Source organism: Siphateles boraxobius, unplaced genomic scaffold (genome assembly GCF_051911475.1).
Source record: "Siphateles boraxobius isolate OS27281-9 unplaced genomic scaffold, OSU_SipBor_1 6, whole genome shotgun sequence".
Classification (NCBI taxonomy): Eukaryota; Metazoa; Chordata; class Actinopteri; order Cypriniformes; family Leuciscidae; genus Siphateles; species Siphateles boraxobius.
Genome location: NW_027509186.1, coordinates 20,779,200 through 20,804,741, shown reverse-complemented (window position 1 = coordinate 20,804,741; position 25,542 = coordinate 20,779,200). Strand labels below are relative to the sequence as shown.

Sequence of the window (25,542 nt, the reverse complement as noted above, 5' to 3'; positions counted from 1 at the left end):
AAAAAGCGTAAACTATTTTTGTGCAATTCCAAAAGTAAAAAAAAAAAAGACTTTTTTCCCCCCAGCAGGAGAACTTGGAAAGTGTGTTCCTCAAAGGCAAAATAGATGGAGCTAAAAGCAGGTGGTTCCTGTAAAACATGTTAGAGTTAAAAAAAAAAAAAAAAAAGACCAGAAAAAAGACCCAAATGCAAACAGCAAAAGCTATAGAAATGGTTTGGAAGAATGATTGGGATTCACCAATTTTCTCATATTTACTCACCCTCAAGTTGTATGTATGCCCTGTATGACCTGTATGAGCTTCTTTCTTCTGCTGAACACAAAAGAAGGTATTTTGAAGAATGTAGGTAATCAAATTAATAATTGCCATTGACTTCAATAGTAGGAAAAAAAAATACTATGGAAGTCAATATAGACTATATCTGTAAATACTATAACTGTTTGGTTACCGACATTCTTCAAAATATCTTCCTTTGTGTTCAAAAGAAGAAAGAAATTCATACATGTTTGAAACAACTTGAGGGTGAGTAAATTATGACAGAATTTTAATTTTAAGTGAACTATTCCTTTAAGGGTTAACTTAGTGTGTCAAACAGATGAGTGTGTTAGATACAGGAAGTTTGTTTTATCTTTGTTTTTCCTGCCATGTTAGCTCACTTGATGCTTGATTGCGGAATGTTTTTCTTTTTTCTTTGGTTGATAACTGATGGAGCCGTGACCGTGGAGTTGTTGGATAGGGCTCTGCCTAGTAATTCCAAGAAATATCAGTTCACAGAAAGTTGGTCAAGGGAAGGTCATCTAACTGGGTGGTCTGCCATAAGTAATAAACCAAGAATGGTAAATAATTTTAATGAAAAATGTATGTAAATTAAACCTAAAAATGCAGTAAAGAGGAAAAACAAACTCACGATAAGGGACTGTGTACTGCCCTCTACTGGATGCAGTTATATAGAACCGGGTTTTAAGCTTTTAACACACAACACACACACACATACACACAATGTTTAAATTTTTTTTTTACACTTTGTCTGCAAGTTATAAAGACACCAACATTTAACATATGTTTTTTCTTCTTTCAATTTATCGTTTACATTTTCTATTGACACCACCTCCTCCTGTACCTAACCTAGAATCTTTGTTGAATACTTGACTTTTTTTGGGGGGGGGGGGGGGGGGGGGGGACATAATCATACAGAGTACAACAATTTTATTATTTATTCCAATAGCTAATAAACATCTGGATTGCAAGAAAAGTCCAGAACTTGAAATAGTCTTGAGTGAATGATGTGATGCGGGACAATCACATTTATTTTGGACAAATAGAGGAAGAGTCAACTTAATTTGGTGAGAATAATATTCTTCGAAAGAAAGGGGACAGAAAAAAATAATTGCAAGATCAAATATTTTACGTTAAAAAATTGCCAATTACTATGTACAGTTGTTTCCTTCTAATACATTATAAATATTACATTCCACTAATTGTTAAGAGCCACTTAAAATCACGTGGCTCGCACAAGACACTCACAGAACACATCTTCCTCTATCTCTCCCATATAAAGACAGAAAATGAAGAAGTAGACCTTGAAAACATTTCTGGTAAACACGCAAGGACACGTGATCAAGAAAAGAACTTGGCTAAATACCGTAGCAGATCATCCACACAGTCCTTGAATTGTTCATATCAACCTCATGAAGAGTAAACAGACGGCGCTACCTTGCATATCAATGAAGCATCTGCGCTATGAAGTTTTCAGTTTTAGTTGTGCTTTTAGCAGAAAGTGAAATGAGAGCAAGTTCCCTGAGAGGATAAAATATGTTAAAAAGCAGGATGGAAGGGAAATTATCATACAGTCATGCCCTAAATCGCAGACGACAACGTTTTGAACGTGGGCTCTGCGGTACGCGTTGCTACTCTCAAAAAGGTTTTGCTCTTACAAAACCTTTGTTCTTTCAATGCACATCATTTTAACTTATTACTGAATTGTTGCTCTGTGCCATCCATAAAGATCTAAAAAAAAAACATCATGCAAATATGCATGACACTCGCACATATTTCATAAAGTCTATTATACTTCACAGAACATAATTACTGTATGTGAAATATACGTCATTGAGGATGCCTATGGATACCTATATAATCTGTAGTAATGGCAAAAAATCATATAATCACATATGTGACATGAACATGATCATGACTTCATATACTATACATAATGCCCTTCAAACAAAATGAGCAAGTTTCAATAGCCATTTCAGGAGCTTGAAGTGTATCAGTACCAAGGTGGAATCCAAAAAGTGTGCTTCGGCACATATAATACTGTGACTATGTGGTTTCAAACTACCAGATTTACCAGTTGGACAATCTGACATACATAAAACACAAACAAACATCATAAATGCCACACAGTGTCCTCCAATAGGCAACGTTACACTGAATCAATACTGGGATGCACAACACTAAAAGGAACATAATGGCACACATTCTTATTGGTGGATCACAGTTAGACCTCTGACCTTATGACATAGTCACATGACCTACTGGAAGCACAGCGTTAGGTTAAATCATTCAGTGTGATTTGCAAGAAAAAGCAAAGCACACAGCAGCGTTTTGGTTGGTTCAAAGACAGAATCATTAAAAATGTTCTCCGCTTGTTCTGTTAAAAAAAAACTACAAAAAAAACAGATGTTCAGATGGCAACTATACCGGCTCAAACAAACAAATCGAATCACTTTTCACAAAGAAATAGTTGAAAAAAAAGCATTCAAATATTTTATAAAACAGATATGGCAGTGCAAACATGAGAAGCAGGCCAACTTTTTGGTTGATCTGCAATTCGCCTTTCTCTTTTTCTGTAAAAATTACTCAAATCGAATTTTGGCATTGACAGTGTGCATTGCCTTTCTTGGCCGGAGACCACTTAAGAAAGGTCAACTCGTCTGAATGAACTCTGTTTTGATTTAATTGTATGAAAAAGTTAAAAACAGGCCATGGAAATGGACTATTCAGCACCCTAAAATCACACCACACTAAATGGAGACCTGAATAATGTTTTTTTCCTTAAGCAATGATTAAGAAAGGAGAAAACAAACCCCTAAGAAAACCCAAACCCTTTGAGTAATAAACGTGACAGTCTGGGTACATTCTTTGAGAAAATGCTGTTGATGTTTAATGTGCAGATTAGACTGAGAGTGGCAGGGTTCATTGAAAATAAAGAAATAGTTATATACTAATGCGCTGAAACAACTGGCAGTTAGTTGTGTCACTTCTGGACAGTAATAAATCAAATATAAGCCTCTTTTCTAATAGTGTCAAATCAAACTTAAATGGGGAAAGAAACTCCTCAGGTAACTAATATTTTTAAACAAACAAAAAAGGGAATTTCTTTTCAGATGATTAGAGATAAAAAAAGAAAAATACATAGGAAATCAGTACTATAGCTGTTGAGTTTTACATATGAACCAAATATTAACAAACAGTTACAATACAATAATTATAATAGTTATCAAATGTAGGTAACAATAATCTTAGGCTTGCAAAACGCTGCTACAAAATGATCATACAGTCCAGCCTGGGCTGTTCCTCTCGAGTCTGGGATTGCCTGCAATGGAGCCGCTGAGATAAGGAGCTATCAGCCATGGGTCATTCTAAGGTCACCATGGAAATCCTAATTTCCCAAGAGCACAGAGGAGGGGATCTGGAATGAAATTGGCAAGAAGTTAGTTACTACTCAATATCTATGTCAGTTGCAGGATTATTATACTAGCGGAACAAATTTGAATATCATCTCTGAGATGATTAATCAGTAGCACTGACAGCCCTGTAGTTGGGTTTAGAAAATACAAAAAAGGACACAAAAGGAAAGTGAAGAATCTCACTGTATGAGCCACTCACCATGATAGTGGTTCCTTACGTGGCTCCTCCTCTTCCTGTGCAGCCAATCGTCTGAGCTGACTTTCTTCATCTAGAAAGACACATCCCCGCATCGCAAATTAAAAATGTAGTCCAAAGAAGAACTGTACAATTAACTGAATTCACAATATGGCCTCATTCAGATCTTAAATTAAAGACAGACAGACAATAGATATATGATAGATATATGATAGATAGATAGATAGATAGATAGATAGATAGATAGATAGATAGATAGATAGATAGATAGATAGATAGATGGCTCACACACCTCCAGAGGATGTGACATCTTCACACATTAAAATATGAATGATCAAAAGATCACAGGGATTCTGGAAAATTCTGATGTGAAGATGATGCTGAGCTAGAAGTCTTCAAAGGAGCCCTAAGCTTGTCTTTTCATTCACCAAAGATCCTCTGACTCCAACTGGATCTCTCTCATCAAGACTAATTATTTGATACATTAAGTATCCCTATTCCCTACCCCCTTTAAAGAAGGGTGTGTTAGACTAGAAACTGATGGTTTGCTCAAAGCTTTTGATTTGCTGATTTTCAAACAATGCTATAACTTCTCGCTTTCCTGTATTCTGCTTCAGCTCTCTTTCCATTGCTAAACTGTATTCATGTATGAGTTAATTTATTGTGGTATTAATTCTGCTACATCAAGTTAATCCTATCAACTGATCCAAATATTCATAATTAATTATAATGAGTTGTAATTATTCATATTTCCCTTGAGCTAATTTGTTACATAAAAAAGTAACAATTTGAACAAAAATATGAGAAAACCGTGTTTATTTTAAAGACTACAACATGTGCATAAGCAATGCTTCTATCTCTTGTTTCTACAGTACTTCTTTTTGCCTGTTTTGATCCGGAGATTCTGTACTATTTCAAAAGATGGGTAATAGCGCCTTCTACCGTATAACAGTGAAAACATAGATTGCCAGAAAATTCAATCAATGGCGGGAAGAGTAAATCAGATATTACGAAAAAATGGCTTGGAAAATTGGGGAGAAAGTCTTACCACATGGGTTTCCTTCCACATCGTCAAGGAGGTTGGCAGTGGAGTTGGCTGTGCCCAATCTGCGAAAGCGCAGTCAAAGTAAACAGTCGACACTAAATGTACTCAACTGAACTGAACCGAAGTTACTTTGCCAAGAACCATAAATAGCATTTGTTGGGGAATTCGCTGAACACAAAACAGGGGAGCCACTGAGTTCAACATTAAAAACACAGCATCATAACTCAGTCTATATCTCTAAACATACTCCTCTAGTTTCCTCATTTTTGTCCTATTTTCTATTTCATGCTTGCTCTAAAAGTATTCTGGTTCACATAGTATTTTATTTTTTACACTCCTACTGTTTTGATTTAAGCTAAAGTGGTTCTGGCACATTTTGATGGATACGAATGATGCCGTAGCAAAGTTCTTCTTTTAGACTTCCTCCGCTTCGTCTTCTCTGAGAACCCTCTGGCGATTTCAAACAGCTTCTTCCTAGTTGCTGCAGAAGAGAAGGCAGAATGTTACAATTCAACAGAAATGTTAACATCCAACAAGTAAAATCTTTAATAAACAATTATTTTCAGGTGAACTGGGGTGTTTTAGGCAAGACCCTTACATTTCCCCATGTGCTTTAACTTGTCTCTGAACAGAGCGTCATCTGAGACTGCTGTGCATGCCTCTACAGATCCGGAAGCATAGTGGTCACCTGTGTTTCAGGGAAAAAAGTAAAGCATCTTGATGTCTACAACAAAAATGTTGCAAAATGGGTTACATTTTTAATTTGACACTTTCTACCCTTTATTATGAATAACTGTGAATAAATGTGAAATATACTTCAGGCGAAATTGAGAGGCCTAAATCACGTCAAAATGAAGTTCGTTTCTGGAGTTTGAAACAGCTTGCAAAAGCGAACTTCAAAGTGAAAAGTTCCCCCTTTGTCTAGTAAACATCTCAAACTACCATTGTAAACACCTCAAACTACCATTGGTCGGTGGCGATTACATAATAGGTAGGTGTGGTCTGTGGCGCCGCCGCCTTCTGTGTGGAAATCTTCTTTGGTTAATTTCTTCGGTTCAGTCCGTCAAGGTCAGACGTCCACGAGTAAAAACATGAGAGAGCCAACTATTGAGTGGCTTTATAATAGAAAATCTGACAGAGTCACTGTTTTTTCATGTTTAATACCGTTAAGCTGCTTGCTTTAAAGCAATTTGTATATAAAGTGCTAAATAAATGTAGCGTATTGAATTGCAGAGCTCATGCAAACATATCCACATCCATATCTATATGATCAGATATTTTCTTAACTGCTGTTTTCTCACCACTGTCATTTTTTTGGGTGTTTTTTTTTGTTATTGAGAGGACACGACTCAGAACATATTTACATATTCAAACAGCTTTGGTGGTGTCGGGATGTTTGCTAACAGTATACCACTGCAAAGGTATTTTTAAAACTTTATTTAGCCCTAAGCGAAGAACATTAAAGACCTTTGCTGTGAGCATATCAGGGCCTTTATGCTTAAACACACAGACACAGCGTGACGTACATGCTCACACATGCAAAAATGCACAAACACAATTCAAGTGAATGATATCTACCTGTGGAGTTCTCCATGCTAGCTGATGAATGACTGGATTTGGATTTCTTTGACTCGTATTTTAATCGATCTAAAACATAGAAGGCATGTGTTATGGAAGTCTTTGACATTCTGCATTCAACAAGGATATGAAGTCCTCCAACGAGGACCGCTCATAGTCTCAAGATATATCAAACAATTTGTGTGGAAAAGCGCAAAATGTGTATGACAAAGCATAACAAAATCTTGCTGTGAGGAATAGACACAGCTAATGGCCTTGGAGAAAAACCAAAACCATCAATGTTCATTTACATAAGAATTTACTCTTTAGGATTTGTGTAGGTGGAACTGTGAAAGGAAGGGAAGTGGAGTATGCCAGAAACTGCTCATTGTCCCATTTAGTGTGTGGGCGAGTGTCTTCCTACCTCTTTCCAACGCAACGAGGAACTCTCGGTTCCTCTGCAGCTCTTTCATGAACTCCTCGTTCTGCAGGAAGAGAGCGATACGCTCATCCTCCAAATATTGCTTCAGTTTGCGTTCCTGCTCTGAAGCTCCACCTGTTCCTGTGGCGGCCGCCACAGTTGAGTCCTTCTGGGGTACTGAGGAGGAGGAGGAAGAGGGCATGGAGATGCTACTCTGAGAGCCCTGCAGATTATTGAAGGGTACGGAATATGTAAGAAAATCAGACTCGCTTTCATTAAAATCCAGAAGAACGGGCAAACTTTAAAACAGGGTTGTTTTAGTCCAATTCTCTGTAGTGAAATTTTTTACATAAACAGTTTCTGAAAACATCTAAAGAGAATTGTTACTAGGTTAAAATTTTAATATCAGTTTAAGAAAAAATTCCAGTTCTCCATCAAACATATAAAAATATTTGGTAACACTTTATTTTAGTGTCCTTGTTGTTACTTATGTGTTAAATGTAGTTACTATCGTGATAACTATAAATTGTGTAGAATTACATGCAACTAACCATAAAACAAACCCTAACCCTATAGTACGTACATGTAGTTATGTAGTTAATTTACTCAGTATTCAAATGTATAATTACACTGTAACAAGGATATATAAGAATAATATCAACTTCAAATCCTAAGAAAAATGGTTTTGCAGATAGTAAATAAAGCCTATTTTTCAACTATATTCAAATTTTTTGCATCGTTTCAATTATTATCATAAGCACATTTTCCACAAAATTTTACATTACCATATTTAACTTTTTATTGGTCTTATTACACAATAAAAGTAATTTTATATACGTTTGGATGAAGAAATTCTTTATAAATTAAATAACAATTTTCATATGGCAATGTGAGTGAGAATTGTTAAAGGGAGGAAAATATGCCTAAAAACAGGCTGTTTTGTTATTCCTATATTGCTGTTTATTTTTAGATGAAATATGACCCAGACGTGTTAAAAGAGAATTCACTCTACTAAAAACACACACTGTTTAAGTGTGAACTTTAATAACACGAGAATGTCATGCTGTCATAGTGGATATCAAATACATTGCTTGATGTTTGAACATTAATCATATGCAGGACAACTGTATATGTACAATGGATCAAGGACACCATTATAGTTAATCTAGCCATTCAGAGAGCATGATATGGCATAAGAGCTTAAAGAAACTACACAATGGCTTCCCTCCGGCACTTCTGCATTGCAATAGCACGTTTTAATGACCAAGCCTGAACTATTTTTTTTTTTAATATTGTTGAATAGCAAAAGAGCTGGAGGATAATCAAAAGGCCAAAAATTCAAGGTTTTTGTGCATCAAACCCAGAGGGCACTTGAAGAAAAAAGAAAACTGCCTGGAATCAGAGTTTGTGCTAGATAACTGAGAATACAGACTTCTATGAATCTGAGAATACAGTGCTTTAACCCTTAAACAAAAAGGAAAAGTGTTAAAGGCAGTGTGATACTCTAGTTCAGTCTACGATACATTACCGTTCAAAAGTTTAAGTTAAGTAAGATTATTTAAATGTTTTCCAATGTCTCTAACTTAAGGGCCATTCACACCAAGAACGATAACTATACAGATAACTATAACTATATTAGGATCCACACCAGCAGATGATATCGTTCTGTTTATTCTAAATGTGTGTTTTTATCATTAATTAGCTGGGAAAAAACCTTCTGAAAATGATTCCAATGATACAATTTCTCTGTGTCTTTATCATTATAGTTGTGGTGTGAACTCTACTTTTCTGTTATATTTAGAAAGATTATAGCTGGGCAAGCTCTTCACTCACAACCTGAAGGACACCGCCGCACGGAAGGGAACCAGCGATGACTTCGACACATGGCTCTCGGCAGTGGATAAGTCAGGGCTTCCTGGTAGGTTTAAGGCCTGGATCTACCAACATGGCATCCTCCCTCGTCTCCTCTGGCCACTGCTGATATACGAAGTCCCAATTACCACCGTGGAGGGCTTTGAGCGGAAGGTCAGCCGATTTCTGCGCAGGTGGCTGGGCCTGCCACGGAGCCTAAGCAGCGTTGCTTTCTTTGGCCATAACACCAAGCTACAGCTTCCCTTTAGCAGTCTGGCAGAGGAGTTCAAGGTCACCCGAGCCAGAGAAGTCCTGCTCTACCGAGACTCAGTTGACACCAAGGTCTCTTCAGCAGGGGTAGAGGTCAGAACAGGAAGGAAGTGGCGCGTCCAGCATGCAGTGGAACGGGCGGAGGCAAGGCTGCGGCATAGCACCCTGGTGGGTACGGTGGCTACTGGGCGGGCCGGGCTTGGTAGCAATCCCAAGCCATGCTACAGCAAAGCCAGAGGAAAGGAGAAGCGGAAGCTTATCCAGGAGGAGGTACGAGCCGAGGTTGAGGAAGCTCGCTTCAGCAGAGTGGTGGGCATGTCCAAGCAGGGGGCCTGGACAAAGTGGGAGCAAACAGCTGGCCGTAAGATCACTATGCGCAGAACTCTGGAAGGCGGAACCACACCATTTCAAGTTCTTGGTCCAGTCAGTGTATGATGTCCTTCCTAGCCCTGCCAACCTGTTCACCTGGGGCCTGGTGGACTCACCTGCTTGCCAACTCTGCCAGAAAAGGGGATCATTAGAGCATATCCTCAGCTGCTGCTCAGAAGCCTTGGGAGATGGGCGTTATCGTTAGCGCCATGACCAGATCCTGAAGGCAGTAGCAGACGCCATCAGCACTGGCATTAGCATTAGCAAGCAGCATCATCCAACCAAGTCTGCAATTGCCTTTGTTCGAGCAGGAGAGAAGCCTCAGCCCCCTAGAAAGACCCAAGGGGGCGTCCTCGCAACAGCAAGAGACTGGCACCTCCTGGTGGACCTGGGGACTCAATTGAGGTTCCCAGAAACCATTGCAGTTACATCACTACGACCGGACATGGTCTTGATGTCCGCAGCAAGTAAGCAGGTGGTGTTACTGGAACTTACGGTCCCCTGGGAAGATAGAATGGAGGAAGCCCAGGAAAGAAAGAGGGCCAAGTACGCTGATCTGGTAGCGGAGTGTCGGAGGAATGGGTGGAAGGCCCGCTGTGAGCCTGTTGAAGTGGGCTGTAGGGGCTTCGCAGGCCAGTCTCTACACCGGGTCCTGGGACTCTTAGGGATTTGCGGACTGCACAGGCAAAGAGCCATCAAGAACATCCTGGAAGCCGCTGAAAAGGCAGCACGGTGGCTCTGGTTAAGGAGGGGGGACGCGTGGCGTAGAGCGCTACCTGGACACAAGTTGGGGCTTGATCACCCCCGGCTGGGTCGCCCGGGTGAGGGTGTCTGATGTAAGACCCGAAACACCCTATGACCCCGGGAGTATCACTGACGATGTGTCCAGGTTGCACCACAAGGTGTATTCAAGTACTTACAATTTAAAATAACTATTTTCTATTATTTAAAATCCGATTATTCCATTTTATTATAATATTCGAATTTATTCATGTGATGCAAAGCTGATTTTTCAGCATCCTTACTCCTCGTCAGTGTCACATGATACATCAGAAATCATTCCAATATGCTGATTTGATGCAAAAGAAACATTTCTTATTATTATGAATGTTGAAAACAGTTGTGCTGCCTAATATTTTGTGGAAAATACTTTTTTTTTGAAGGATTCTCTGATGAATATAAAGTTCAAATGAGCAGCACTTATTTTGAAATATAATTATTTTATAACATTATGTCTTTATGGTCACTTTTGATCAATTGAACACATCCTTACTGAATAAAATGCATTTCTTATTGACCGCAAACTTTGAAACATTATTGCATCACATGACAAATGCTCACCTGTATACTGTCCAATTGTTGGGGCAGAATTCGCAGGAAGTCATCAGGCAGATTGCCAAGTAACGGTGGGTTCCAGTTTTTGTAACCTTGGACTTGCCTATGTCCAGGGGGAGGCTGGGCCTCGAATCTGAAAGATAACAGAGCCCAGTGACACTTGTTTCAATACTCACAATGCTCACAACAGACTAATAATTCAATTATAGCTCCTGCAATGTGTCTGGCCCATTAAAAATTTGTGAATTAATAAGTATTACATCTGTGGAGAAATGGAATTACATGCATATTTGGAATGGATATTAAACCACAAACAAAAGGCTAAACAGAAATTGCACTATGGTCCATGAACACCAGGGGGCATCAATTTAGAAAACCGTGCCTAAAATGAACAAAGACCTATGGTGACCCTATTTCCAAGACTGATGATGTTTCAATCATTTTTTTTAATTGTTCTCAAAAATGTTTATAACCTGGGTGGAGGAACAGGAGGAGCATCAGGGTACTTCCTGTCATATATGTGCATGTCGTATGTTGGTGGTGAGTAGACAGGGGGCGGCTCTTCATCTGAGCTGTCTGGCTCGAGGGTCCGCTCAAGAATCTGATAAAAGCACAAGAGAAAACAAAGGCAATTAGCAGCAACAAAAAATAAATGATTTTTCTAATGCACAGAATCATTCATTATTTAGTATCGGTTAAAACGAGGTAAAAGGAATGTCAAAAAATGTGGTCAAAAAAGTTGATAATTAAATAAAACTCGACTATTCTTTGCTTGAACAATACAGGCCATTATTTTTAATTAAGCCAATATTTATATTAAATTTAAAAATAAAAATATAATTTAAAAATGTGAAATTTTGGTATTATGACAATCCTAAATGGTACTAAAAGATCTTTTTTACACAATCTAATGATAAATAAAATGTTTTTTTTTGTTTTTTTTAATTAATCAATGTGCTGCACTGCATATGTTGTTTGTGTGAAAATCACAGCAAACAGAATATTAATTACTGCGCATGTAGACACTGCTCACACATTCAACTGTTGCTAAAATAAAAATATAGATAAATAAAAAAGTAGTGTTTTTATTTAAAAGCTCCAAGCCATTTTTTAAATTTAATTGGATAATAATGAAATTTAATATCAAATTAAATTGATAATTAAATTTAAAAAATAAATGTAATTAAATGAAGGCTATATAGTATGATATTGATATATATACTGATATTGGTGTGACCTAGTGAAAGAAAATTGACCTACAACTTTTTTTTTTTTGCATTTCAGGTCAATGTTTGCTGTGATATTCATACAAACAGCCTGTGCAGTAAAGCACATGCACATACTGTTCCAACACATCCCCATATAAACAGAAGATTATAAATAATGCAAGAGAAAAAAATACACCAGTGGGGAATGTTCTTAAAAGCAGCTACACACAGAAACGTGGCAGAACGTGTAAACAAAATGCACTGCAGTTTATGCTTCACTTAGGATCGCATCGAAGTCTAATGGCAGAGCTTCTCCACTGGGCCATGAAGCAGATGGAGAAACAGACAGATACACCGTAATGTGTCTCAGATCCGTCTCCAGGCCCAGTCCTGACACAGTTTCACATCAGAGAAGTCAGGTGTAAGAGGACTGTGGGTAAGAAACGTATGGATTATTACACCCCGCTTAAAATAATGTGTGAAGAATGCGACAAAAAACATAGTTTGCTACAGATTCAGCAAAGTGCACAAGCTAAATGCACCGCTTTTAATTTATGTCACTTTTCAGGGGCCAGTGTGAAAGACACTTGGGACAGTTCACAAAATTGTCACTGTTGGACCTACCTGAAAAACTAAAAGCACTGTTCATTTTAAATGCATCTATTTGTGCTATTGCTAATTTCTTTATTTGTTCTTATTTTATTACTGACTGTTTACTTGTCTTTAATAATGTTTGACATGTACATTAGTTAGGCAAGTAGTTTTTTAAATTAGAAATATTAAAATTAGAATCGAGAATTGTTACATTTCACTGGTGTCTAAAATGTTGGAGCCATAACTGTATTTATTACAACGTTACATGAGACAATGAAAAAAATTATTATTTTATTTTATTTTTTGTTGTGGTGCAGGGCACTTCCAAATTTAAACCACTGGCCTGACCAGGCCTGCAGAAAAAATCCATTGCGTTGAGCACTGCTTTTGTCTTCCTCTGAAGAAATGCAATCATATGGGGAATATAGGTAATTTAAAAGACACTGACCTCTGGTGGGATGCTGTCATCTGAATCCGAACTGTCATCTGAGCCTTGCCCGTCGATGCTCATCTGCAGAAGCTGGTCGATGGTGGCATCCACAGCCCCATTGTTGGAGCGCAGGACGCACTCAATCACCTCATAGTCCATGCTAGGGAACATGGTTTTAAAGTCCTCCATGGCCTGGTTGAACTCAAGCCGTCGAACTTGCCGGTTAGGCCTGGAGTTGTTGAGCTCGCCTGCATCTGAGCCTCCGCCACCCCTAGACCCTCCATTACTGCTGCTACGTCGGAAAAGGCTGGTCATCCTACAGGATCCCCGTTTCCTTACCTGACCAACGTTGCCACGTAGGAAACGATGGCGTTCACTTCAGCCCGATGTCCCCCACAAAAGTTCTAGGTCCGTCTCAAGTGTTTTGTTTTTTGGTTACCTATTCAAGTTCACTTTTTCATCATACCGAAATCAATCTAGTCCGCTGGAGTGAGAGAAATCCTTTCTTTCTCTTCTTCTGCTTATTAAGCTGCATCCAACACAACAGTGTGGAGTCCCTGGCACGAAGGAAGTAGATGATCTGGTCTTGAGCGTTCTAGCTTTGTGTCCGACTGTGTGATCTCCCCATTAGTTCGGCTCAAACTAAAAAACAAATACAGAGACATGCAGTTAAACAAGACAGGGTTTGAAACGAAACAGTTCATTATAAAAACCTTCGACTGCCAAACATCAACCAGTTAATGGTCGGAAATTCATGCTTCTCATTGGCTCACTCTGGAGACTAACCACCCTGTATTTAGTCCACACACGTTGCTACAAAGCCATCTATCCCTGAGAGACAGATATAATGACATCCGCAGACATAATGACACTGGCAGAAATAAGTAGACGAAAGAGAAGGAAGTAAAACAAAACAAAAACAAAGCTGGTGAGTAGAGCCGAATTCTAGGGTAGGAAATAAATAAATGGGTGAGAAAACAGAAGCTAGATGACAGGGAGGGTATCCAAATACTATATATGGAAATTATTACACTAAATTCACGATTAAGAAAGATTTTTGAAGAGTTGAAATCTGAACATTAACGTCAATAGTTCAGATTTGTACTTACCAACATTTTCACTGGCCCCACCACAAATGTATTTTATTTTATATAACTTTATTTTATTATTATTATTAACTATAAAAAATATTTTTATTTGGAATAATAGCTGGAAATAAATGCAAATTCAAGATGGCTATAAATTCACAAGCAAGCACAATGTACACTTTTGTTAAAAAGTTTGATCAAAAATACAGGAAAAACAGTAATATTGTGACATGTTATTGCAATTTAAAATTAACCATTTTTTCTTTGAATATATTTTAAAATGTCATTAATTATGGTGATGCAAAGCTGAATTTTCAGCATCATTATTCCAGTCTTCAGTGTCACATGAGCCTTCAGAAATCATTCTAATAGGATGATTTGGTGCTCAAGAAACATTTATTATTATTAATGTTGAAAATAGTGGTGCTGCTTAATATTTTTGAGGGAATCATGATACTTACTTTTTCAGGATTTTTATGATGATCAGAACACCATCTATTTGAAATGTACAATGTAAAAGTATTTATTGGCACTTTTGATCGATTTAATGTATCATTGGTGAATAAAAGTACTATTCAAAATTCTTTAAAAAAAATCTTATTAACCCGAAACTTTTAAATGGTAGTAAGTATGCTGGAATACATTCTTCAGTGCAAAACATTCTTTATGTTAGCCAGCTAGATACTGTAACTTTTTTTTGTGCAAATTTGCAATATAAAAAAATGATATATATATATATATATATATATACACACTTTTTTATATGCTAAATATACATAAAACATATATCATATTTAAATACAATATTTAATGTATCAATTTATAAATGTCTAATTTTATAATCCTAAAACATTGTTTATTTTCAGGTTTAAATAAACCTATTTTTTCAGTGTGTTCTCTTTAGGTCATACACCAATCAGTTCTAGTGACAAACAGCAAAATCTACTATTGCCAAGCTCACAACATAATTTTAGATGCAAGTGCATGGCTTTACCTTCAGACTACTAAAAGCAAATCCTGACCACTCTCAGGGCCCAGTCCTCTCGACATCTAGTTGTCCAAACCACCTGCTTTCTGTTCAAATGTGAAACAAGAATGCTAAAAATGCACAAGTCTGCAGAGCATGGCTACAACTTTGCTGTGATGTTCTGGGATCTCATATGCCTTGCCCCATTTCCGCACTCCCTTTCCTCTCTCCTCTCAGTGCAGGGCAGAGAAATCCCTGCTTCACTGAAACAATACACACAGCCGAGCCCGAGCCAAGCCCACAGGGCACTGCCAGGACCCAGCACCCCTCACCAGCCTCTCGTTGGCATGGAGACATTTTGTGATGTAAACAGGATGCTTCGCCGTACACTGACATGAAAGCGTATGCATGCCCGCAGGGATGCCGTCAAGAGAGTGGGGAGCACGGTTTAGTGATCGAGGAAAAATTCCTCTCGTGGCCAGTTTCAGTGGCTTGAGGATTGTGTTTCGAATGAAAAGGTATTGTCATAGTTCCCTACTGAACTCAGTGCCTGTTTTGCATCTACTTACTCATTCGGCTTAGACGCTGCGATGCCTTGACGACGCACAACAAGAAAGGTCACAGAAACAAGAGTGGTTTTCTAAGAGTATGACCTACTTGGCTAGTAGTATTGGCAACTTTGAAAAATTAGCCAAGAAGAACTGCGACTTCTGGAAAATCCTCAGCCTAGGATAATTATTTAACAGTTTACTATAGTGCTTTCGAGGCAGTGCTGTATTGAAATTTCTCAAACATGCTAACATGCAAACAGTGCTACATGAGCATCAAATATGCACATTAGAATGATTTCGGAAAGATCACGTTACATAGAAAAATGGAGTAACAGCTTTGCCATCACAGGAATAAACTACATTTTAATATATATAAATAAAACATTTACTTTTAATAATATTTCACAATATTACTGTTGTTTAACTACTTTAAAAAATAAAAATAAATGCTGCCTGGGTGAGCATAAGATTTTTGGGATACATTTTTGCCCGATACTACTGTATGTTCATTTTTTAGATTTGGAAGCCAATAACAGATATATAGGACGATATATCTAAAATCAAATTTTCATTTTCAATCATTTTTGAGAACCTGGTTAGAAAAACAAAAGTCTCACCATTTAAAGCCATGTTCCAAGCACACAATTATAAAGTTCTCATTATAATTTTATGTATATGACAGACTTGCACTGCACATGTTGCACTGAACTGTATTTTCCTTTTTTGAAGTGATTCCAATTATATTTCTAGCAATTCAAAACCATCATGGTGAACAGTGCGCATCTGAAGTGTCTTAGCTGAAAGAAATAACACATTATCTACTTTAATATCGGCCAATTTTTCTTATCAGGCCGATAACGATAACGTTGAAAATTAACATATATCGGCCAATATAGATATGCTGGCCAATATATCCTGCATCCCTAAAAAAAAAAAAAAAATCTTACTGACCCCAAACTTGTGAACTGTTTATATATTTATAATAACTGTTTATATAATTTATAACAGTGAGATTCAATATGTTTTGTAACATTTTGTAATGTTAAGCATGCAGAACATTTTTCGTTCAGCGACGTAAAGGCTGTAAAGCATGTAGTAAAGTGGATTGTGGTCAAAGGACTTTCCTAGAATTTTTTTTTTTTTTTTAGTTACTTATTGCCTAGTAAAAAGACAAACTGCCCAAAGTTCCATAACCTTTGCTTGTTTGTAAATCATCCCACTAGACAATTCCTAAGCAGGAAAAAGAACAGATTTCTGAAACACATTTAGCATGACTGGCTTAGCCTACATTTGCTCAGAATTTTTTTGTCATGACATTGCCAGTGGAGACAGTGAGTTGGTTTTCTGGAGGAGCAAAATCGAGCTCTGGCTCCCATTAGTAAATATAGAAGGTTCTCGGTTGCAGATCATAATCATGTAAAAAATAGCTCAGTGGAATGCATGGCCTTGGCTCTGTGCAGTCCGTGCCAACTCTGAGTGCACGCATAAAGCCTATGTGCACTGCAAGTCATCTAGGCTGTGTTCAATTCCAGTTCAAAGCTCTTTGATATCGGGTGTTAGTGATGTGTCAGATGGGTACTTCACAACAGGAAGTGAGAGTCTCAAGCAGGAAGGGATAGTGGAAAGTAAGATGTTTAGAATTTCAGCTGACGATAAGCTCATCTATATTGACTACAGCTCTTTTTACATTAATTGCATAAAGCTTCAGAGATTTACAGACCTGCATTGTGAACAGTAGTTTACTAAATCTTTGGCACTTCTGATTTGTTAACGTTCATTTTACTTTATTGAATAGGCTATAGTCTTTGCACTAACTATGCTACAAGTTTCTGGTACTTCTAAAGGCTTTGTTATGGAGCATCCTGTTCCCAATTTCCTGTCTCTAAGGATCCCTGATGGGAGTTGAAATAATGCAGAAAGAATTCCATACTGAAATATTCCAAAAGGCAATCTAAATATAGAATGGGTTTTGAGTAGGATCTATATACAGACCCAGTAGCCAAGCTGTGTTTTATGACCATGAAATTTAACTAAAAGTGTATTTTCTAACTATTATACGGTTAAATGTTTCTAATTGCAGTGAAAACTATTTGACAGCAGCAAAGAGTTTATTTAAAGTTTGTTTTGTTATATACATAATTATACATACACACAAAAACATTAAACTCTTTGTTGCTGTCAAATAGATTTAATGTTTAAAAAAAATTTAACAAAAATAAAATAAAAACAGTGAACATGAGAATAATATTTAACAATTTGTATTTAACTGCACAAAGATAAAAATACATAATAAACAGCAATATGTACCTACATATTTTTGGTCCTAAAACGTTTGAAGCATGCAAATTACCACAGTTGAAAATGTTTTCACTGATGATTCAAATAAGTCATGAAATAAGTGTTTCAAAAGAACTGATTCAAGGAAATAAGTTAAACTTCACAACTCTATTGGCATCTTTGTTACTAAGATTTAAATCAAAGATGGTTAAACTATCTCAACATAACGCTACGCTATCATATTCGCCAGAAAAAAAGATACAAGGCAAGCCATAAAAACATGTAACAGATTTAAAAATCCACACAATACATATAATGGAACTTAATTTATTATCTGCAGCAATATATTATTGAATATATTGAAAAATTCAATATAACACCCAGCACCTAGTTATAATCTGATAGATCAATGGAAGTGGATCTGAAAAGAAATCTAGTACAGATTCCTTGACACAGAATAAAACCACAGCAGTCATCAACTCTTGAACCAAGGATTTAGCAAACTCATCCAGGTTAGTCAATAACTCGGTGCACAGACGGTTTCCAGATCCAACACATGATGTGAATTATGGGAAAAGAAACACATCATATCCTGTCTGCAAGCTGGCTGCAGTCCAGTGGACATCCAGATGCTACAGTGCTTTAAAAACTCCATTTAGAAAAGCCTGAAGAACATCAACTGCTCTGAGGATACATGGATTTAGATGTCCACCTTCACATGCATTATTTAACTCTGTTCAGTCTCATCGTTTAGACAGAGATGGATTAAAGTGGGTAGATCTTGATGGGGGACACGAAACAAAAGAGTTTTCAATACTTAACACCAATCTATGCTTGATAACAGAAGGCATGCTTGTAGTTAAGAGGCATCATAATTGGTAGACCTGCAGTTAAAGTATATTTTTAAGTGTTTGAGCGTACAAATTCTGTGGACAGAATCTGCACAAATCAGAGGAATGGATTTACACATAGTGTATACATCCAGGCTAAGATTGTATAAATAAGTGTACTTAATATTACACAATTTGTCTCATTATAATGCCAATTTAACAGAAAAGCAAAGATTTCAGTTGAGATGCAAATAAAAATGATAAACTTACTGATATCAAAAACTGTAAAAAAAAAAAAGAAAAGAAAAGGGAACAATCATGCATGCCCTTACAGCAATGAACAACACAAACTGGAGGTAAGCAACAGTTTGCTAAATTGCGGCTAGTTTGATAGCTACAGAGCTTAAAGATCTCACTCTTCGTTTTCTTTCTTGCTGCATTAAAGATGAAATGGTTTAACTTCTGTTTTCGCACAGGCACAGTGAGAGAAAAAACATTGAGTTTAGGGCAATCGGTTCGTAGCTCTGCTTCAACTGTGCGATACCCTCACGAGGGGAGACCAAAATTTCGACCAAAGGCACATGACTTTTTTTTGTTGCGCATTGAGGGATTTATTCTGTAAATGTGTTTCCATCGTAGTTTATGCGCATGTCTTCTTATCGGATAAAAAAAGTATTCACCTCAATTGAGTGCATTCATTTTTTATGCGTATCTTGGCATTTTCATCCAACGTTTTTTATGCAAAATCCGCATAAAACTAAGTGAATGGAAATATTGCTAATGAAAAGTCAAGGAAGCATAAAAAACATTTTGGGTGTAGACCCACATAAGTGCACCATCGCCTTTCTACAGTAACTGATTGTGGGCACCAAATTGGTTGCACTCAGCTTGTTTTGACAGCCGATAAAGGCCAATTAAAGCCTGCAGGTTGTGTTTTCACAGGCTTTGTCTATAGGGCGTTTATCTAAAATAAGTTTCACTGTGCATTAATAACAGTAAATCTGACAGACCTCCAAATGCTGTGAGACTGAAGGACTTCAAAGGAACATAAAAAGCATTATTGGCAGGCGAGCTTTCATGTAATGATTCCTCAAGTGTGTGCTGTGATCACTATTTAACAAAGCTCTAATAACGTCAAAGTGCCTTAATATAAGAGTTGTGTGTGAGAGCAGCTATGGTTTAAACCTGCTCATAAATGCTGAAGATCCAAACGCCATCTTAGCAGACAGTGTTAAACCACTGCGCCACTTTTCGGATTGGAAACTATCTAGCAACATCAGTACAAGTTAAAAAAGATAACAGCAACAAACCAGGGGGAAAAAAGAAGTGAGAGAAACTCTCTTTCACCAAGAGCGAAGAGAGGAAGGGAAAAAACACAGGCTTGTTGACAGAAAATCTTTTCCGAGCAGTGCGTAGCATGATCAAAAGAATGCTAAATCTGGATGCTCAAATATCAGGGCGTTACGTTCCTTCAACACAGCCTGGCTTCAAACTGTCAAACACAGATTAAAGACAACGGTTGCTCTGTCGGGTGCATAATCAATCTGGCATAAACAGACAAAAATTAAGTTAACAAATAGACAATGACAATATTAGGTCTGGTGATTTTATTCTGAATCAAAAAAGGCAAATGTAGCAGTCAAAAGCAAAAATATGGTTGTTCAGTAAACAGATGAACAGAAAGGACCCAAGGGGGGAGAAACTGGAAAGCCTCCACGAGCTGAGTGAGTCAGTCAGCTCCAACACCTTGGCAAGTGCAAAACAGACATTAGACAAGAGGCACAATCAATTACGCCGTCTGCGATGTCTGGCTGTTTCTGCTCATATGTGTTTCTGAATGAAGGACGTGTGAAGTCTGCAAAAGTAGAATAATTAATGGTTGAAAGGGAGTAACTCACTGCTATCTGTAATGGGATGTGCGTCTATGCATCACTGACTGGATAGATGCCACAAAGCCATTCATAGGCAAAATCACTTGAATAGAGACACAAAACAGTTCGGTTTGATTCATCACTGTTTTTGCGTTCATTCTGGAAGCAAACTCGAAAAGGCTTGTGTGTGAAGTTTATATCTGCAGTATTTTTGTGGAAAAGCACTTTTTTTTGTGTCTCTAGGTCAGATGAATGAGCAGAAATCAGTCAGGCAGGCACTGAACCAAATCGCATAAGGGCTTGACAATCCCCTCCTCCTCTCCTTTCTTCCTCCTTTCCTCTGACCTGGTTCCAAAGCCATAGTCAACATGAGGGAAGAGGACTTTCTGAAACAGGAAGGAGGAAAGAAAAAGGCTGACTTGACTATGACAACCCCAGCATGTCTCCTGTCACACTGCTGGAGGATCTTTTTTTGAAAGTACTTTACTAATAATTTAATAGGTGTACAAATGTTTTTTTAAGCCAACAATTCAAAATATATTTGTTTCATAACAAGTCCAGGATTGTTGCACATCTTTATGATCTTGTTTCTAATGCATTCTACTTCTCTTAAACATTAACATTAACCCCCCGAACCGAGTGCATCTGTTGAGGCTCACGTCATAAACCCATTAAAGATGATCTTAACAGACCTTTTTTTGGGCCATCTGACACATAAGGAACAAAAGTCTGCCATTGTCCCCTGGGAGCCCAACACACAAAACATTTGCTAAAGACAGTGTCTGAAAGCACATTTGCACCTTTTAGCCAAACGTTCCAATCTGAAGATTTTTTCAGAAGGGATGCATTAAATTAAACAAAAGTGATAGCAAAAACATTATTGGACATTTGTTACAAAGGATGTCTATTTCAAATAAATGCTGTTCTGTTGAACTTTCTATCAATTAAGGTATCCTGAAAAAAAGTATCACCGTTTCCGCAAAATATATATATATATTAAGCAGCACAACTGTTTTTAACATTGATATGTAAATGTTAAAATGTTAAAGAAATGTTTCTTGTGTAGCAAATTAGCATAATGATTTCTGAAGGATAATGTAACAGAAGACTGGAGTAATGATGCTGATTATTGCGCGTATACCATGGTATTTGCCAGCATTGCCAGTTGTAACTGATGTTTGCAGCGCATCATATGACCAGAAGGGTACAAATTACGGTTATTTTCGTCAGTCACGGCCTGTTAAGATTTAGCACTCTGCCCACTTTGAATCAGACACAGAGATAATATAGAACGTAACTGACTTGGAACTACCTGTGCATTCAACGTTTTTATTGCACACCTTCCAAACCAATCAGAATCAAGTATTCAGACAGACCATGTGTTCGGGGCAGATCGCGATCGCCTTTGTTTGCGCTTTGGTGCTGGTAGCCTACTGACCTCGCTCCAAAAGTATGCTGTGCTGCGTCTTTCCATGTTTACTTCCGGTATACTGCACGTGGGTTTTTGTATGCGCCGAGAAGTTCCTCTACTCAAAAGACCAAGATTCCTTGCGAATAGAACATGCGCAGAACGCAAATCACTTTGGGGATATGCCGATACGCGTTTACATGACCAGAAATTCGGGTTGGAAAAGGGGTACCCCAGGAATCATATCCGGGTTTTTAAAATCCGGGATATGAGCATATTCGGGTTTTTGCCGGTGTTTACATGGCCGTGCGCGACCGGGTTATTGCTAATATTCCGGTTTTGAACGGGTTATTGGCTGCATGTAAACGTAGTCACTGATGAAGGCAGACAGCCAAAACATTTGTATTGGTTTTTAATCTCCTTTTTTGTTTTTTGCATTTTTTGACTATAGATACACAGGTCTTGGCACCTAATTAGCTGGAAGAGCAGAGCAAGGTGAGTGCTTTGATTGAATATGAACATGAAAATAAAGATAACTTGCAGCTCAGGAAGTGAATAAGATGTTGCAAAATTCTACAGACTGATTCAAACTGGTGGTAACATCTTTAAAAAAAAAAAGTAATTTGTTTGGAAATTAGACTGCATTGGTCACGCTGTATGGTTTTGCTTTTGATTTCCAATGTTTTTGATTCAAACATGCTGCCCGAATCCAAGAGAATACAACCATAGAGTTTTAAACGTTCCTCGTCAGCTTTAATAACTATACAAAAACCAATAGTGCTTAGGCTATTTATTAATATTTGTATGTACAGTTTATCAAAATTAATCTGTTTATGATAATTGTTTACTATAACTCCAATTCAAAAAGAGGCTTGGGAGTTTGTTGTTCTAGGGTCATATTTAAAAAATACAGAGGCTTAAACACATTAGACAGTGATGTGCTATTTTTGGGACTAAAAACATTTAGGAATAAATCTCTCTGAATATGTCCCAAAGCAATACTGACTGCTCTGCCTGCACTTAATTCCCAGAAGTCTGACCAAATTCTCTGACTGCAACTATTCACATGCTGACAAAAAACGCATTAATAATTAAACAAACTTTTTAATGAATGTAGGCAATATTAGTGAGTGCTGATATTGCCAATAAGGAGGGGAGCTGAAAGGCGTCATAAAATATTTGGGCGTGATATAACAGACATATGACGCCCAAATATTCAATGTGAAGCTGCAAATTGTGCCCAGGCCACCAGATTTCCGTAAATCGGTTCCTTCTAATAGCTCGTTTCAATGAACTGGTTAAACGATTCAGGATTTCATGCTCATACCATTTTCAAGGAATATTCTTTTTTATTATTAAATCGATGTTTATTTCGTATTATAAATAAATGACTGTTTCATATATTTAATAACAGCATTTATTGTAACGGAATGTGTCCGTACAGTTCGATTCAGCCATGATTCAGCAAATTAAAAAAATCTAAATATATTAAAAAAAATAATGGACAGAGTTGGTTTTCACGTTTTAATCCAAAACATTAGGAAGTAAAAAAAAAACTTTTTTTTTTGGTTCATGAATTGGTTAAACAGGAATCGGACATGGTCCAGAAGAGTCGATGACTCAATAACATCTCAAATCGATTCTCTTCGATTAAAAGCGAATTGTTGAGAGTTTTGCAAACATTTTTAAGCGATTCACTTAAAAGATCCGATTCAAAATAACGATTCGTTCATGACTTAGACATCGCTATCGAACGCACCAATGCAGACCAACAAATTCCATTCGAACTCTATGATGCACAAACAGACTGTTTAGGCAGACAGCTTTTAAAACACAACCAATCAGATTGATGGCAGAAGGACAGCGCTGTCCAGATCCAAGATATGGACTTCTCTGACTTTCATTTTTAACACGCGTACAGCAAAACCCCCCTTCACATATAAATAAACACATACTATTTAAGTGTAAATAAGACTTGAGGCCGAAGCAGTTCGCAACCCTCCTCAAAAACAACAACCAAACAGACATAGTTACTCTAAACAAAGACGTGTAAAACAACCATAAAACATAGACATAGCGATTTTATCTGCGCAGTAACTACATAACTTACATGCTATGTAACGCGAACATAATGTGAAATTCGCAGAGTAGAATGTTAACGCAAGCTAGTGTAAAAAACAAAGCTACTTACTCTTGGTGAACAGAAGCAGACTGCCCCAGTGCACGATCCCAATCCGTCCTGTTTTCCGCTTTTATCATAAATATAAACACTATTTGCTCATTTTCGCTGGATTTATAAGACTATTCACATCGGCATGCATCATCTCCATCGACACCGATTCGGTACCGGTCGGCGTGCTCATGCCTTAGCGCCTGAAATCCCACAGAAAGGGAACTAGCAGTGTGTTGTTGTGTATGGGGATGAATCAAAGAGATGGTAAAAAATCTGTCACAGCCAGAATCAGTGTGTGGGGGAACAAAGAGCCACACGGCCGCCTAGTGGAAAGGGAGCGGAATTACACCAGCGGAGCCCAAATGTTAAAAAACCGCCCCAAAAAAACATCAAGACGGCTGGGAAATGTTTGAAAAAATGAGCATGAAGGTAATTATGTATTTCTAAAGAAGAATATGAATAAAGTAGGAATAACTAAGTTTACATTAAAAGTAATACAATTAAGTCCACATATTTTGTAATGTTTTAATTACCCGTACTTACACGAGTTACATGCATACCTGTTTGAAAAATGAATAGAAATATATTTTGTAAATGTAACACACACACACACACACACACACACACACACACACACACACACACACACACACACACACACACACACACACACACACACACACACACACACACACACACACACACACACACACACACACACACACACACACACACACACACACACACAGTATATGCATATATATATATATATATATATATATATATATATATACACAATAATGTGTTTTAATTTCTTTGTACTTAGGTGTTCAGTTTTCAAATGCATATCATTAAATTATTATGCATACGTTTAATTATTTATATATAAATTTATATTTATAAATAAGTGATTTTCTGCATTGAGATTCTTTAAAAACATTACAGACAGTAAATTATATTCTTCAGTGTCCTTGCACTAATACTAAATCTTTATCTAATATGATCCTTAGTATGACATACATTTTGTCAAGTTTTTTTAAATGGTTATGTAACAGGAATTATATCTAACCATAACACTAAACATTTGTATCAACTGCATTGCACTTTGTAAACTGGAACCTAGATTTACAGATAGCAAACCTTTACACTCCATCATCCTCATTATTATTGCTCATGGCATTAAAAGACACAATATGACAGTTGCATTTTGTCATTCTTTATGTTGACATCCACAAATATTGTTTGTCAGCTCTAAATTAGAGTGAGTTTAGTATTGATGGATGGATGCATTTAAATCCATGACATTACCACAACCAAACATATACAGGACACATGAAAGCAGTGTGTCGCTATGGTCAGATGCCTAATGGAATGCATTATATGCACTATACATTATGGTATGCACTTTACA

General features: G+C 37.3%; 1 protein-coding gene across 1 annotated transcript; it reads right to left on the bottom strand.

The window, feature by feature from the left end:
- Positions 1–1,194: 1,194 nt before the first annotated feature.
- On the bottom strand, positions 1,195–24,429 carry cuedc1b (CUE domain containing 1b). Its single transcript, XM_077208100.1, has 11 exons — positions 24,150–24,429; positions 12,985–13,608; positions 11,208–11,335; positions 10,741–10,867; positions 6,913–7,132; positions 6,510–6,578; positions 5,530–5,619; positions 5,319–5,412; positions 4,935–4,993; positions 3,890–3,959; positions 1,195–3,692 (listed from the first exon to the last, which is right to left on the bottom strand). Coding segments are annotated over exons 2-11 (1,155 nt in total). The 5' UTR covers positions 13,282–13,608; positions 24,150–24,429; the 3' UTR covers positions 1,195–3,691.
- Positions 24,430–25,542: the final 1,113 nt, after the last annotated feature.

What these genes read in the sequence shown, in the direction of transcription:
- cuedc1b (XM_077208100.1), bottom strand. Translation starts at nt 13,281, where the DNA reads ATGACCAGCCTTTTCCGACGTAGCAGCAGTAATGGAGGGTCTAGGGGT. An exon ending in CCTCGTTGCGTTGGAAAGAG is followed by an intron (nt 6,579 to 6,912) that starts GTAGGAAGACAC and finishes TCTATGTTTTAG; the next exon opens with ATCGATTAAAATACGAGTCA. An exon ending in GTTAAAGCACATGGGGAAAT is followed by an intron (nt 5,413 to 5,529) that starts GTAAGGGTCTTG and finishes TCTCTTCTGCAG; the next exon opens with CAACTAGGAAGAAGCTGTTT.